We start from the raw sequence: 13,900 nt of genomic DNA, 5'->3' as shown, positions 1-13,900 counted from the left end.
GTCCTCTACGGGCAGATCCATCAGGCCTATACGTTTTGTCACTTTTGGGGATAGATTTTGTGAAGAAAAATTTGGTTTAAAAAGAATTAACTTTTTTTTGGTGATAAAAAAGAATTAATTTTTCTTGCCAATAAAATAGAATTCTATCATTTTATGATATGTTTATTATAATAAAAATAAATAAGTAATCTTATTATTCATCTGCTTAGCTGAATAAGATCAAATACAGCAATGAAAGAAAATGACTATTCATAATACGCTTACAATTCAGAACCTAACATTTAAATCATTCAACTCATTTTCCTAAATTTTAACCATTTAACTTATCAATCTTTACATTTTTAGAAGATACTCCTTCCAGCTTTATATATAAATAACTGAATTACATGAATTAAAATTTTTAAAATTAATTAAAAATAATAAATGTGTAACAATGTATTTTTTTTTTAAAAAAACCTTATTTATGAAGAGGGTGAAAGAGAAAATGAGTGAGAAAAATATGAGAAAGAGTCTATCCAAAAAGAATAAAATATAATTCTTAGTCAATATGTAATAATTAAAGCGAGACATTTAATCAATCTTTGTAAAAATGAAAAAATGATTTAACTTTCCTATTTAACAATGATAGTTTATAGATAGAATTGAAAAGGGATAGCTCTATTTAAAAAATTATAATTTATAGATAGAATTGAAAAAGGATCCAGTACTGAATTATAATCGGTTTTCAAACTAACTAAAAAGTTAGATTTTATGGGTTGCAAACTTGAATCGATTTCTCAGGTTAAAAAAAAAATAAATTTGAATCGATTTATGAATAATTAATTTTTTTAAAAATAAAAGTTATAATGTGTTAGACACTTTGACTACCTTTATTGCTCGGTGGGGGACGGCGGCGGCTTGCCTCCGCAAAATCTTCCATTCCTTTCAATCTTTCATAAATAACCCCACCACACCAATACGAACGCTCCACTCTCTCTCTCTCTCTCTCTCTCTGTGATGGCGTCTTCTCCACTATTGCACTCTTCTTCCTTCTCCTTCCAATGCAAACCCTCTCCTCCACACCCACTGCACAAATCCATCTTCATAATCAACGCTCACTCTAAACCTGGATCCTCCACGCCCCTCTCTCACAACAACAACAACAATAACAAGAACAACCCCCCCTCGCCGCCACTCCCACCGGTGGTTCCAAAAAACCGCCGCCCTGCCGACGAGAACATCCGCGATGAGGCTCGCCGCAAATCTGTGACTTACACCCCTCAATTCTCCGCCAAGTACGTCCCCTTTAATGCCGATCCTTCATCCACAGAATCCTACTCTCTCGACGAGATCGTGTATCGGTCCCAATCTGGTGGGCTTCTTGATGTTCAGCACGACATGGAAGCTCTGAAGAAGTACGATGGTCAGTACTGGAGATCCCTGTTTGACTCTCGTGTGGGTAAAACCACATGGCCTTACGGCTCCGGTGTTTGGAGCAAGAAGGAATGGGTGTTACCCGAGATCGACAGTGACGATATCGTGAGTGCATTCGAAGGAAACTCGAATCTCTTCTGGGCTGAACGTTTTGGCAAGCAATTTCTAGGCATGAACGATTTGTGGGTCAAGCACTGTGGGATCAGCCATACTGGGAGTTTCAAAGATCTGGGTATGACTGTTTTGGTGAGCCAAGTTAACAGGTTGAAAAAAATGAATCGTCCTGTCGTGGGTGTTGGTTGTGCTTCCACGGGGGACACCTCTGCTGCTTTATCTGCTTATTGTGCTTCTGCAGGAATCCCATCAATTGTGTTTTTGCCTTCAAATAGGATTTCCATTGCTCAACTGGTCCAGCCAATTGCAAATGGTGCATTTGTGTTGAGCCTTGATACAGATTTTGATGGATGTATGCATTTGATTAGGGAAGTTACTGCTGAGTTACCTATATACTTGGCCAATTCTCTGAACAGCTTGAGACTAGAAGGGCAGAAAACTGCAGCTATTGAGATTTTGCAGCAGTTTAATTGGCAAGTACCTGATTGGGTTATAGTGCCAGGAGGGAATCTTGGAAACATCTATGCATTCTATAAAGGATTTCACATGTGCAAAGAGTTAGGACTAGTTGATAGGATTCCGAGGCTTGTTTGTGCTCAAGCCGCAAATGCTAATCCTCTCTATCTCTACTTCAAGTCAGGGTGGAAAGAATTCAAGCCTGTAAAGGCCAACACTACATTTGCGTCTGCCATACAAATTGGTGATCCTGTTTCAATAGATAGAGCTGTTTATGCTCTGAAGAACTCAAATGGCATTGTTGAGGAAGCGACAGAAGAAGAACTAATGGATGCTATGGCCCAAGCAGATTCTACTGGCATGTTCATATGTCCTCATACCGGGGTTGCTTTGACCTCATTGATTAAATTAAGGAAAAGGGGGGTCATAGGGCCTACGGATAGGACTGTGGTAGTCAGTACTGCTCATGGGTTGAAGTTTACACAATCAAAAATTGATTACCATTCAACAGATATCAAGGACATGGCTTGCAAATTAGCTAATCCACCAGTGCAAGTGAAGGCGGATTTCGGGTCAGTTATGGATGTCTTGAAGAAATATTTGCTAAGCAAGGCGCCAAAACAATAGGTTAGTTTTGCATGTTTTGCTGTTGTATCCTTTCTTTGCTGGTTTTTTAGTTCATTGCGCAATGTTGTCTGTTAGCTTCTAGATTTCTGCCTCAGTGTTCGCAAGCTGCTCTATATTGGAGCTTCTGCTATGTGATCCATCTCTACTGAGCATTTAATACCGCTGGAGAACGTGAATTGAATGGAACGTGGTGCTGGTTCTATTACAAAAGGTTCAAGGCAAAAAAACTTGTAATAGAAAGCCCTGCTCTGACTTGTCTTAACTTCAAGCTTTTCCTTTTTAGTTCTTGTTGCTTGGCGTTTTGGAAGAATCTTCATCTCGTCAAGCATAAGCTCACCATGGATCAATGAATGTTGACTTCTGTGAAATGAGGGAGGAGAGAATCATGCAAGCCCTAGTGAGCCAAGCGGAGAAAAAGATTTCTTGGTCGTTGAAGGCATTATATTAACATGAGTGCTGGGCTCTCAGGAAAAGAAGTTTCCATTTGTGTTTTTTTGGTGGGACGCAAAGACAGTGATATTAAAAAGATGGAGTAAATCTACAGGTCAGCAAATATAGTAGGACTAAAACGGCCATTAAGAAACCTGAAAAAACAATAATAGTAAACAACTTTAAGAATCGGTGAAGAAAAAGCAAGGAGCATGGATAGAATATCCAGCTGTGCTATGTTGCAGAGAGAGGTATTCCTGTTATCAGGATGTATAAAAATCTTCTGAAAGCAGATGATATGCAAGGCAGGCTTTTCAAGAGAATGTGGGGGAGCCGAGTTGAGGATCCAACTGATAGCAGCCCTGAAGCGTAGCTTGATGAAATTATGAACCGATCTCCTTTTCCGGCAGATTTGTTGCAAGGACGATCCCTGATAGCATATGACCGCATGACAGTATAATTGCCTTTGCATTTTCCTTTTCTGGAGGATTTTGGTCCAACCAGTATCATTCAGAGTCATGGATTGGTAAGTTTCAATTTATGTTTTAGAATCGATATAAAACAGCTGTATTTCAGCTGCATAATTCTATATCAATATTATATATAATAAGGTTTGACTAACTAACAAAAGTTAGTTCAATTGGTAAGTATTTGACCTATAACCTATAAGATAGGTTCTGCCATTAATGTCAAAACTTTGTTAATAAGCAATTCGTAAAAGCATGTTATGCTTCTCATGAACATTAAAAATCCAATTCACTTAAACTTTTTATCACAACAAGAAAAGGTTAGACTGTTGGGGAAAAAAGGAGAGCCATGAGCATAAGTTGTCATAGTTGATCAAATTACTTTTTCCTGGACATAAAAAAATGAAGAATTTCTTTGCAAAGCTGGAAAAAATGATTATGACTCAAATGTATCTTTGATTATATTAAAGTTGCCCCATTTTCATGTGCACAGAGTAACAAATTATGCAGAAGGAATCTATATGATTCTCAATGAGTCGACCCCCACCCCCACCCCCACCCCCATCTTCGTTCTTCTCCCCTAGCGCAGAATAATGTAAACTGTAGTTACAGCAGAAACACACCTAAAGTAATCAGTGCAGCAATTGTAAAAATTAGAGCCTGCAAAAACCGTAACATTTGATATAAGAGAAGATACAGAGACCAATCTTCCTCATAATGGTAAGAAAAAAGATTCAAATGACATGCAAATTACAATCTTCTTACAGAACTTTTGACAAGCAATAAATGGAAACACTTGTAGCAATAGCAGAAGCAGCTAGTCCGGTTCGCTCTCCTGGATCCTTGAGGCAGTAATTGTTAAAGTGGAGAATTGTGGCATAATACCATATCGGTGGGCATACAAGTCCAAGCAGGAGGCTGGTGAGAAAAAGAAGAACCTTCAGCGATCAAACTATGCAAGAGGTAAAGAGAAGAATGTGAGAGAAAAAAAGCAAAATATATGCAAATAATAACCCACGAAATCCATCCAATTCCAAACCCAAAACAGGGAAGTGGCTTATCAAATTTTCCCAAAAGTGGGTCATCTGAATTCTTAACGCAAACTTCTTGCCATTTCCCTGCTCCTTTTTGTCCCTTCAGAGCCTTGTCTGAATCAATTCAAACTTCAATGACTAGTTACTTTCAAGTCCGGATCCTCTGCCTTCACAGAAATGGCCACATCTGATGCACTGAGGGAGAAATAGAAAGGGAAAAATTGTAATTATAAAATATTCACACACACACACACACACACACACACACACACACACCTCATACACAATCAAATCCCTTGTGCGACACTCTCTCTGAAGTCATGATTGCAGTTGATTTATCTTCTGTTTGCTTAGATCTCAATGGTATAATACCCTTATCTGCAAATCATAATATTCACAACGCGATTGGAAAGAACTCACAAAAAAAAAAAAAAATCAAATGGGTGGAGTTTTTTTTTTTTTTTTTTACATGTAAGAGGAATTTTGTTTCGTAAAGCATAAAAATACTTTTTGAAGCTAATCCAAATAGCTTCAAATATGTCCTGGAGTAATAAGTTGATTTAAACATTCAAAATCTCAAACTGCGATGAGGGCTTTCCCATTCATATCACATATGAATAGCTTAATACAAATATTTTGATCTGAACAATTTTATTTTCATTCTAAATCTCTTGCATTTGATGGCCATGAACTAAAGCAAAACTAAGCAAAGGCTCAACTTCCTCTCAAGACATAGAATTTTTTCAACCCATAGAGAAGGACGAAGGCACAAAGACAAAACTACAGGAAACTAGATTACATGTATGAATAAGAATGGAACTTTCACTTGAGAACAACAAAGAAGCCTGAAGATTGACATTAAGATGATCGAGAGTTTGCACTTTTACAAGGTACCAATACCAACCGTCGTTGAGCCAAAGGTTCAAAGAAATGTCCGTCCTGCAAAACGGGTAATTCGCATGTTCCTAAACCCACCCATCGATGTAATCTACGAGGAAGACATATCAGATCACCGCTTCTTGGCCTGCCAAGTTATGATCTCAGATCCCGCCACCGGCATGCGGCCGGAGGGTCTTCTCGCCGGCGGCAAGAATAAAAAGGGAGGAACGAGATCTATAACAGCCGGTGGAAAACATAATATCGGGCCTATTTTGAAAGCAGGGCTATTATGGCGATTCACATATATGCCATGTAAACTTTTATTCCAAAAAGTTAAATTTGCATCAGATTTTTTATAAGATATATCACTTCTATCCTAAATAATTTATACTACAAACTAGTTCTTATATTTAAGATTGAAAATAATACTTCTTTTTCTTCTTTTTAATTTAAAGTGTAGTAGTTAATAGACTAACATTAGAGGGAAATTAAACTCGTACCTTTTACTTACAAGAAAATTTTTATATTATTACATTATAAGGTCATAAATATGAATTTGATATACTTGTACACATCATTTTTTTTTTTCGCCAGCACTTTTACACATTATTTAAACAAACATGGCGCTGTATTGTTAAATGATAATTTAACTTTTTTTTTTTGGGGACAAAGACGATTTAACTAATTTAAATTTGATTATTAATTATTAAAATGCTTCATCTACACGATTTAAAATTTCAAATGCCAAGCAATGCTTGCTGGTCAAAATAGAGAAAGGAAATCTTTTTTTTTTTAATTTTGGGTGAGGAGAGGAAAGGAAATATTTGAACGTTAGTTAGTAACGATCTTTTCTTCGGACCATTCCCGCCAACTATACTAAAAAGGGGGTCGCGGGGGGAGAAACTTATATTGGTTTTCTTCCGCGATTCCCAAATCGGCACCCACCATCGGCCTGCTCGGTGGGGCTGTTGGTGCCGTCGATGGATCTCTCACTAAAGGCTTCGAAGTCAGGACAAGGCCCTGCCGCGGCAGAGGACATCGGAGCGACGGTGATCGCCATTGATAAGGATAATAACAGCCAACGCGCAGTCAAATGGGCCGTGGATCACCTCGTAAAGAACTCATGCACCCTTATCCATGTTCGCACCAAGGGATTTCATCCCCGTAGGTATTCTCCTCTGTCACCCCCATCATCATGATCATTATCATTAATATTACCCATTTGAAACTTAGAGGAAATCCATAGGCTTTAGTAAGGTGCCATTGTCACGGTTTGGTGTGTTAAACATAAAAGTGGTGTTTGAAATATTGTCGATCTAAAATTTAGAAGCCTTTAGATTTGGTTTATGTCATTCTAGGTAAATGTAAAAGGTGTTTTTGATCATGTCTGACCAAAACTTAGAATAACCCAGAGGTTGTTCTTCGACGTGTTTCTTCCTTTGTTCATCTATACTTATAGGGTATCTGTGAAAATGTCTGATTAAAACCTGTGAACAAATTTTACCCGACTGATACATGCCATGAAACCTTTCTTCTTTCCAATTATTTTGTGCAGAAAATGTTGAAGTTGCCCATAAAGAAGGAGTCCCTCCATCGGGCGAAGAAATGCATCAATTTTTTCTTCCCTTTCGAGGATTCTGCGCTCGAAAAGGGGTGCGTTAGTCTATTCAATTAATTTTAAGAATAGAGTTAAACACGTTCAACTCTTCATTTCTCTCATTTGGTATTCCCCACAGACTAGATTGAAGTGCACGCATATACACTTGTGTTTATATATAATTGGTTTGTATCTATAATCACTGAGCATTTCAGATAGAAGCAAAGGAGTTGGTTCTGCATGACCTTGATGTCCCAAGCGCCCTTACTTATTATATCATTAACAAGTGTATCAGAAACGTTGTTGTTGGTGCTTCTCACCGTAATGTTATTACGAGGTACGAGGTCTTTCTCTCTACGTCTGACTCACACACACAAGCAAACATGTCATGGTAACTAACGTGTAGACATGGTTATCTATAAAATGGATACTGTGTTGGCTTTTCCAATGAATTGCTGTAAGATATTGCCAAAAAAGGGAACATTTATGAATGACGCAATAAATGTAGCAATTTGAGAATTGACTCTTCTTTGGTCAAGTCCAAAGAATATTTACTAAGCCACAAAGTTGATATGATTAATATGTACATGAGAATTATATCAGTTGACCAATTCGGGGCTTGTTCCTAACTGCAGGAAATTCAAAGATGCAGATATCCCAACTTGCTTAATCAAGTCTTTGCCTGAATCCTGCTCAATATACGTTATATCAAAAGGAAAAGTACAAAATATCAAACCAACTGGTCAGAATCAAAGTTATCGCATCATAGCGACTAAATCTATAAGAGACAGTCACCGGGGAAATTCTCAGGCTGATGATTCGCAGAGGTTCCCTAATATCCCAGATTCTGAAGAAGAAAACAGGTATATATACCAGATATTAGTAATGCTTTTATTCAAAAATATTAATACTTGGATAGCAAATTCGGGTGATGAATTGCCTGATGTTCTAATTCTTACTCTAAAATTCATCCAGCATGATGGTATGAAATGGGTGATAACTTTCTTTGTTGTGATTTAAATTCCTTTACCAACTAAAGGAAATAGAGAAAGCATGGCAGAGGGCATTCGAGTTAATTGTTTCTAAGAACTTCTTGCTTGTCTGATTAAGTTCATGGTTACATAATATTCACATGGCACTTAGTGCACTCTTGTTTATGCAGAGATTCAGTTAGCCATGCAAGTGGACAGGGCTCAACCCTGGATGGAGAGTCTAATAGTCAAAATCATACCTCTGCACAAAATGTACAGAATGAATCAAATGGAGAAGATGATTCATCAGTATCAAATCAAAATCCATATTCCTTTATTAGTGATATGTCGGGGCCGAATAGTTTTCAATCAGATGATAAGTTCCATGAAAACCAAGTACTCGAGAACTCGGACAGCTGCAGGAGCCTATCTTCAAAAAGCCCAGTAAGTACCACGTTTTAGGATGACAGGACCACTCTTGTTCAGGATCGTTTGGCACTCATAATAATTCGGTTGTGTGGCATAATAATATCAAAGATTAGGTGTGCTTCACCAATGGTCGATCTAGACCACAACAAATGGATAGGGCTTGAATATGTTTGATATATATTGCCCCACCATTTTGCAAACATAATGATGCAGCCCATATTATTTTCTTTGGAGTTTAAAGACTAACAAAAGATATTGGGTGTGGTATTCATTTTCTACTGAGCATGCGATGAAGACGCTAGACTGTAACAACCAGAAGCAACCAATCATATAAAAGTCAAGCTAGTATACTTAAGAATCCTTGAGCAATTTCTAGCAAATCGAAACGGGCCTTTTAGTTCAGAATTACTAATATTCAAAAGTGAACCATTTAGTTTATCATGGCACTTTCCTTTATGTGGAATCGTGCGAGGAAAAACAAAATTAAGAAAGATTAGCAACCAAAATATCCCTACACCTTAGGGGAGGTTTGGTGAGAATCCTGACGGCTATGTCCATGTGGTAAGCTTAATCAGCAAGCTAGTCCATGAATTTATTTGCTTCTCTAGGTATATTATCAAAGGTGACAATCCAATTACGCATGACGACATACCTAACATTCTTGATAGTCACTATTTAGTGGATGTTTCAGGGAGTGTTCATTCTAAATGAGTCTAGGAGCCTCCACCAAGTCATTGACTTTGGAGAATTTCCCATCCTAACAAAGTTTTCAATCTATCAAAAATGCCCAATCGTGGCACTTTTCCAATGTTTGGGATGTAATGAATCGTTTGAGCGGTTGTATATGTGACTGTGCACTAAAAAGGGGGAAAAGAGGATTGAGGTTTAGCACATATGCCAAGATACTGTGAAATTTTAACATTATATGAAACTTCATGTTGTGTTTATATTTTTTGACGAATGATGATGAGGTTGAGTTTTTATTGATTGTTACCACTGATGGTTCGTTCAATCTTCGATCATTAAAAACCTTAATGAGCTTGAATCTAACATAAAATAACTTTCACGCATATAGCTTGCACATTTTTTAATTAGTTTCCGTCATAGGGGAATTGTTAACACATTGCTTTCCCTTTTTGCATGGATTATCGAACAGAAAGCCTTGGAGAGAGAAATAAGAAAATTAAAACTGGAACTGAAAAAAACGATGGAGAAGTATAGTTTAGCTTGCAAAGAAGCTATTGAAGGAAAAAAGAAGGTAATTTCATATTATATTTTGTAATGATGTGATGGATTTTAGAATAACCTACTGAAAAAGAAAACTTAAAAAGAGACTGGTATTTTGTCATTTAGGTAATGAAGCTTGAACAGATTAGGGAAGAAGAAGGACGCAACTTAGAAAGAGCCATGCTCGCTGAAGAGGCTGCATTGGCTTTGACAGAGGTAGAAAGAGAGAAAACCATGGCTGCATTGGAGTCAGCACAAATGGCAAAACTCCTAGCAGAAATGGAGGCTGAGAAGAGAAAGCAGGCAGAAATGAAGGCTATGCATGAGGAAGAGGAGAAGAAAAAAGCAGTAAATGCACTTGTACAGAATTTTATCCGATGTAGAAGATATGATATTTCAGAAATTGAGGTTGCAACAAACCACTTTGACAATTCATTGAAAATTGGTGAAGGTGGATATGGACCTGTTTTTAGGGCAATGCTCGATCACACTGTTGTTGCCATCAAGGTCTTGAGACCAGACATAGCATCTGGGGAGAAGCAATTTTTCCAAGAGGTATCATAAGTTTCTTTTAGCAGATTCTTGGAGAGATGAACGTCATGTCGGAGATTTCATTTCTGATGGCAGAATGGGACTTTATTTTGTTAAATTGGAACCTGTTATTTACAATTTTGATAGCATAACTCAAATATCCATGACGAAACAAAGTTAATCTGTGAAAATTTGATCTCAGAGTGAAAATCAAGCACAGTCCAAAGCTTGGCTCTTAGAAGGGCCTCCTCATCTCATAGAAAAAGAACATGATGCTACTCATGGAGGTTGGGTTTAGTGGTAAATAACTCAACACATCTTAAGCAAGACTAAGTGTTCAAACCATGCAAGTAGAAAAAATTACATTGAGAGAGATATCTTTTATTTGTTATTTATAATACTCGAAATGGAACATAACTGTATTTTTTTTTTAAAGAAAAAAAAAAGAAGGGTTACTTGTTCCCCACTACATTGCAACTCTATAAGGTGCAACATTTGCACAAGTAGATGATGTGATTTAATGCATTCACTCATCTAAGCAGACTGCAAAAACAAGATATTTAATTGTCAAAATTTGGCGAAGTTCAGGAATTGTTCCATAGGTTCAAAGTTCAATATTTGTGAGTTCAATAATCCCCCGTGTCTAGCATCTATGAAAATTATGAATCATAGTATGAGTTATCTTCTCTTCTACTTATTTCAATGCAGGTTGAAGTTTTGAGCACCATAAGACATCCTAACATGGTTCTACTCCTAGGTGCCTGCCCAGAGTATGGATGCCTTGTGTACGAATATTTGGAAAATGGCAGCTTAGAAGACCGTCTCTTCCAGAAAGATAACACCCCACCAATTCCATGGAAACTTCGATTCCAGATTGCGGCAGAAATTGCCACTGGCCTTCACTTCCTTCACCAAACAAGGCCTGAACCACTGGTGCATCGAGACCTCAAGCCCGCAAATATACTTTTAGACAAGAACTACAAGAGCAAGATCAGTGATGTAGGTTTGGCCAGGCTCGTTCCTCCATCGGTAGCTAACAAAACCACTCAATATCGTATGACAGCCGCAGCCGGTACATTCTGCTATATTGACCCAGAGTATCAACAAACAGGATTGTTGGGTGTAAAATCAGACATATATTCCTTAGGTGTAATGCTGCTTCAGATTCTTACAGCAAAGCATCCCATGGGTTTGTCTCACCTGGTTGAAAACGCTATCCAAACTGGGAAATTTCCAGAGGTGCTTGATCCAAGTGTGCCAGATTGGCCTGTTGAAGAGGCTTTATCACTGGCTATGCTGGCTTTGAAATGTTGTGAATTGAGGAGACGAGACAGACCAAGTCTTGGCTCAGTCATTTTGCCGGAGCTGGATCGACTCAAAGATTTGGAAGAAGACAGATATTTAAAAGAAGACACAGGCAGCAATGACAGATTTGAGAGGCGGGTTAGTCAATCAACCTCTACTTCTCGTTTATAGTATTTTACTGCAAATTTGAGAGTATTTTTGAGTGATAACTTAGGGAGACGGGGGGGGGGGAACCACTGACGATAATTTACTCCTATGGTCCTTGAAACACTAATGAAAAGTCTTTTCACTTCACATTTCCAAATTTCCTTCCTGGTCGGACCAAAAGAATAGCATAATTAAAGCTTGTAACCTCTAAAATACATGGAAGGGAAAAGAAGTAGCAGGTAAGTTGCTGTTTAAGTTATGGTTCTTTATCGTGCAGAATCAAGAGGCAATGAGTAGCAGTCTTAATGTGGACAGGGAGAGAAGGCAGGGGAAACCCGTGAAGTCTCTGAGCAACAAATGCAGTAGCAGAAGTAAAATAAGAGAAGGAGGCCTCTTTGCAGCATCAAGAAAAGATGTCGAGGAACTTACAGACAAGCAAGATACTGATGAGATAGGAAGCTGCTGGTCTTTTGGAAGTAGCTCCCCCATTCACTCACATTCCTTGTAAGTTCAATCATGTGCTGTGTTGTCTCTATGAATTGTAAGAGACCATACTTTCTCTGGTAACGTAAACAGAAGAGCCCCATTTTTATAATCATCATCATCACCACCACTTTCCTCAAGTCAAGTTGGCCAAAACAATAGGCCGGGCTCACTGAGTTGAGGAAAAAGTGATCATACAGAATATAACTGTTGGAGAAAATTTAATTATTTTGTCGCTTAATGTACTTCAAAATTATCTTCATAGTTTTCAGCCATTTTAATCAAATTTTAATTATTGAAAATTTGATTGGTGAAATGACAATGAGATAATAATAACCAACTCTATGACTATCGATTCATATTTGATGTAAATATGCGAGTTCTATTTTAAATCTAATTTTACAGCATAACGAATGATAAAATTTATTACAAACTCTTTATTTCATATCAACTTCTAAAAATAGTAGCGTCAAAGTCAAAATAGAAGAATCTCAGACGTTGTAGCCCAATTGAGACCGAACATCACTCTTGAGGCTTTTTTAAGGACGGGGATTTTTTTTTTGTTTTGGGACCAGCTTTTAAGGACAGGATCGCAAGTTTGAATCCTCATCAAAGGACATAATGAGCGTGGAGAAATTTTTGCATGCTCCCAGCATACCACATCATTTGTGCTTTGCCCAACTAGAACACACCAAATCACATCATTTTTATGCAACCTGGAAACATTTAAATCTTACATGGCATTTTTCTAAGGGAAAATTTCACTGAAGGACCGCTGAAGGCAATTAATTTCCAATAGCTCCCAAAACAATCTGACAAGCCACTGCAGGACCATGGGGGTGAATTGATATTAATTTCAAAACTAAAAAGACAGTGTTGCCCCTCAAACTATTACTCTGAAATTTGAAGTCTTCTCTCTCTCTCTCTCTCTCTCTCTCTCTCTCAACTCCCGATATCTGAAGCCCCTCTCGCTCACTCTCTAAAAATTCCAGTTCATGCAGTGAAGGAGATCGTTCACCTCACTGTCGCTACTGTTGTGGTGAGGAAAGACTTTGCCATCGTCATTGCTCTGCTGCGGAGAGCCTTCGTTGTCGCCCTTGCTCTAGCAACGAGAGCCTCCATCACCGCTCCTGCAAGTGTTGGACGAGAACCTTTTGCCTTTTGTGTAGATATGAAGCTGGTTAAACTAGAAAAGCTTGCAGGAACGCGAACTCTACATGAATTTATTGCTGAATACAGTTTGTTTTTATTTTAATAAACAGCTATTTTTGTGTACATATGAACCTCAATATGTATTTTTGGAATGGTTCACGAAGTGGCTATGACAATCCGTGAGTTGAAATCTATTTTGTATGGCTATGAATAGATGGAGAATTTCATGATGGTACTTAGAGGTAAACTGCCCTAAGTACTAAACTGAAACTAGCTAGCAACTATATAAATGTGTGAACAAATTAATCGACTTGCAAATGGACGTATTTTTATTGTTAATGCATGTATTCTTATTGCAAAGTTCCTAATTCCACTTGTAAATAGTCACTTCCAGATTTGTGAATTGACGTGTTCAACTTTTTAAATGAAATAAATCTACTTGTAAAAGAACGTATTTCTATTGTTAACGAGTGTATTCGTGTTGCAAATTTCCTAATTTCACTTGTGAACCCTTACTCCAAGACTTGTGATAAACTTTTTCAATTGAACCAGCTCACTTGCAAATGGATGTGTTATTCTTATTAATATACACATCCTATTTGTAAATTTTCTAATATCAGTTACAAATGATTCCTCCCA

General features: G+C 37.7%; 3 protein-coding genes across 3 annotated transcripts; 2 read left to right on the top strand and 1 right to left on the bottom strand.

Moving 5' to 3' along the window:
- Window positions 1–984: 984 nt before the first annotated feature.
- On the top strand, window positions 985–3,686 carry LOC114721550 (threonine synthase, chloroplastic-like). Its single transcript, XM_028907390.1, has 2 exons — window positions 985–2,610; window positions 2,894–3,686. The coding sequence occupies exon 1, from the start codon at window positions 997–999 to the stop codon at window positions 2,608–2,610; it is 1,614 nt and encodes a 537-aa protein (XP_028763223.1). The 5' UTR covers window positions 985–996; the 3' UTR covers window positions 2,894–3,686.
- A 404-nt stretch (window positions 3,687–4,090) lies between these two features.
- On the bottom strand, window positions 4,091–5,600 carry LOC114721529 (uncharacterized). Its single transcript, XM_028907354.1, has 5 exons — window positions 5,554–5,600; window positions 5,048–5,082; window positions 4,525–4,654; window positions 4,272–4,424; window positions 4,091–4,166 (listed from the first exon to the last, which is right to left on the bottom strand). Exons 1-5 carry the CDS (start codon window positions 5,598–5,600, stop codon window positions 4,160–4,162), a joined length of 372 nt encoding a protein of 123 aa, XP_028763187.1. The 3' UTR covers window positions 4,091–4,159.
- A 746-nt stretch (window positions 5,601–6,346) lies between these two features.
- On the top strand, window positions 6,347–12,371 carry LOC114721528 (U-box domain-containing protein 51-like). Its single transcript, XM_028907353.1, has 9 exons — window positions 6,347–6,583; window positions 6,975–7,072; window positions 7,232–7,353; window positions 7,652–7,879; window positions 8,179–8,431; window positions 9,573–9,674; window positions 9,770–10,198; window positions 10,883–11,617; window positions 11,904–12,371. The coding sequence occupies exons 1-9, from the start codon at window positions 6,400–6,402 to the stop codon at window positions 12,132–12,134; spliced, it is 2,382 nt and encodes a 793-aa protein (XP_028763186.1). The 5' UTR covers window positions 6,347–6,399; the 3' UTR covers window positions 12,135–12,371.
- The last annotated feature ends 1,529 nt before the right edge of the window (window positions 12,372–13,900 follow it).

The sequence above is a fragment of the Neltuma alba genome, unplaced genomic scaffold, assembly GCF_004799145.2.
Source record: "Neltuma alba isolate B1F8T4 unplaced genomic scaffold, ASM479914v2 tig00012044_pilon, whole genome shotgun sequence".
NCBI classification, from domain to species: Eukaryota; Viridiplantae; Streptophyta; class Magnoliopsida; order Fabales; family Fabaceae; genus Neltuma; species Neltuma alba.
Note: the sequence above shows the minus strand (reverse complement) of the source record. Positions and strands in the feature narration are given on the sequence as shown.

Excerpts from the sequence above, each read along its gene's own strand:
- LOC114721550 (XM_028907390.1), top strand. The coding sequence starts at position 997 with ATGGCGTCTTCTCCACTATTGCACTCTTCTTCCTTCTCCTTCCAATGC.
- LOC114721529 (XM_028907354.1), bottom strand. The coding sequence starts at position 5,600 with ATGCCGGTGGCGGGATCTGAGATCATAACTTGGCAGGCCAAGAAGCG. Across the intron at positions 5,083-5,553 it reads ACTTGGCAGGCCAAGAAGCG|GACATATTTGAAGCTATTTG; the intron begins GTGATCTGATAT and ends TTATTACTCCAG. Across the intron at positions 4,425-4,524 it reads TTTGGAATTGGATGGATTTC|CCTCCTGCTTGGACTTGTAT; the intron begins GTGGGTTATTAT and ends TTTTCTCACCAG.
- LOC114721528 (XM_028907353.1), top strand. The coding sequence starts at position 6,400 with ATGGATCTCTCACTAAAGGCTTCGAAGTCAGGACAAGGCCCTGCCGCG. Across the intron at positions 7,880-8,178 it reads GATTCTGAAGAAGAAAACAG|AGATTCAGTTAGCCATGCAA; the intron begins GTATATATACCA and ends TTGTTTATGCAG. Across the intron at positions 11,618-11,903 it reads ATGACAGATTTGAGAGGCGG|AATCAAGAGGCAATGAGTAG; the intron begins GTTAGTCAATCA and ends TTTATCGTGCAG.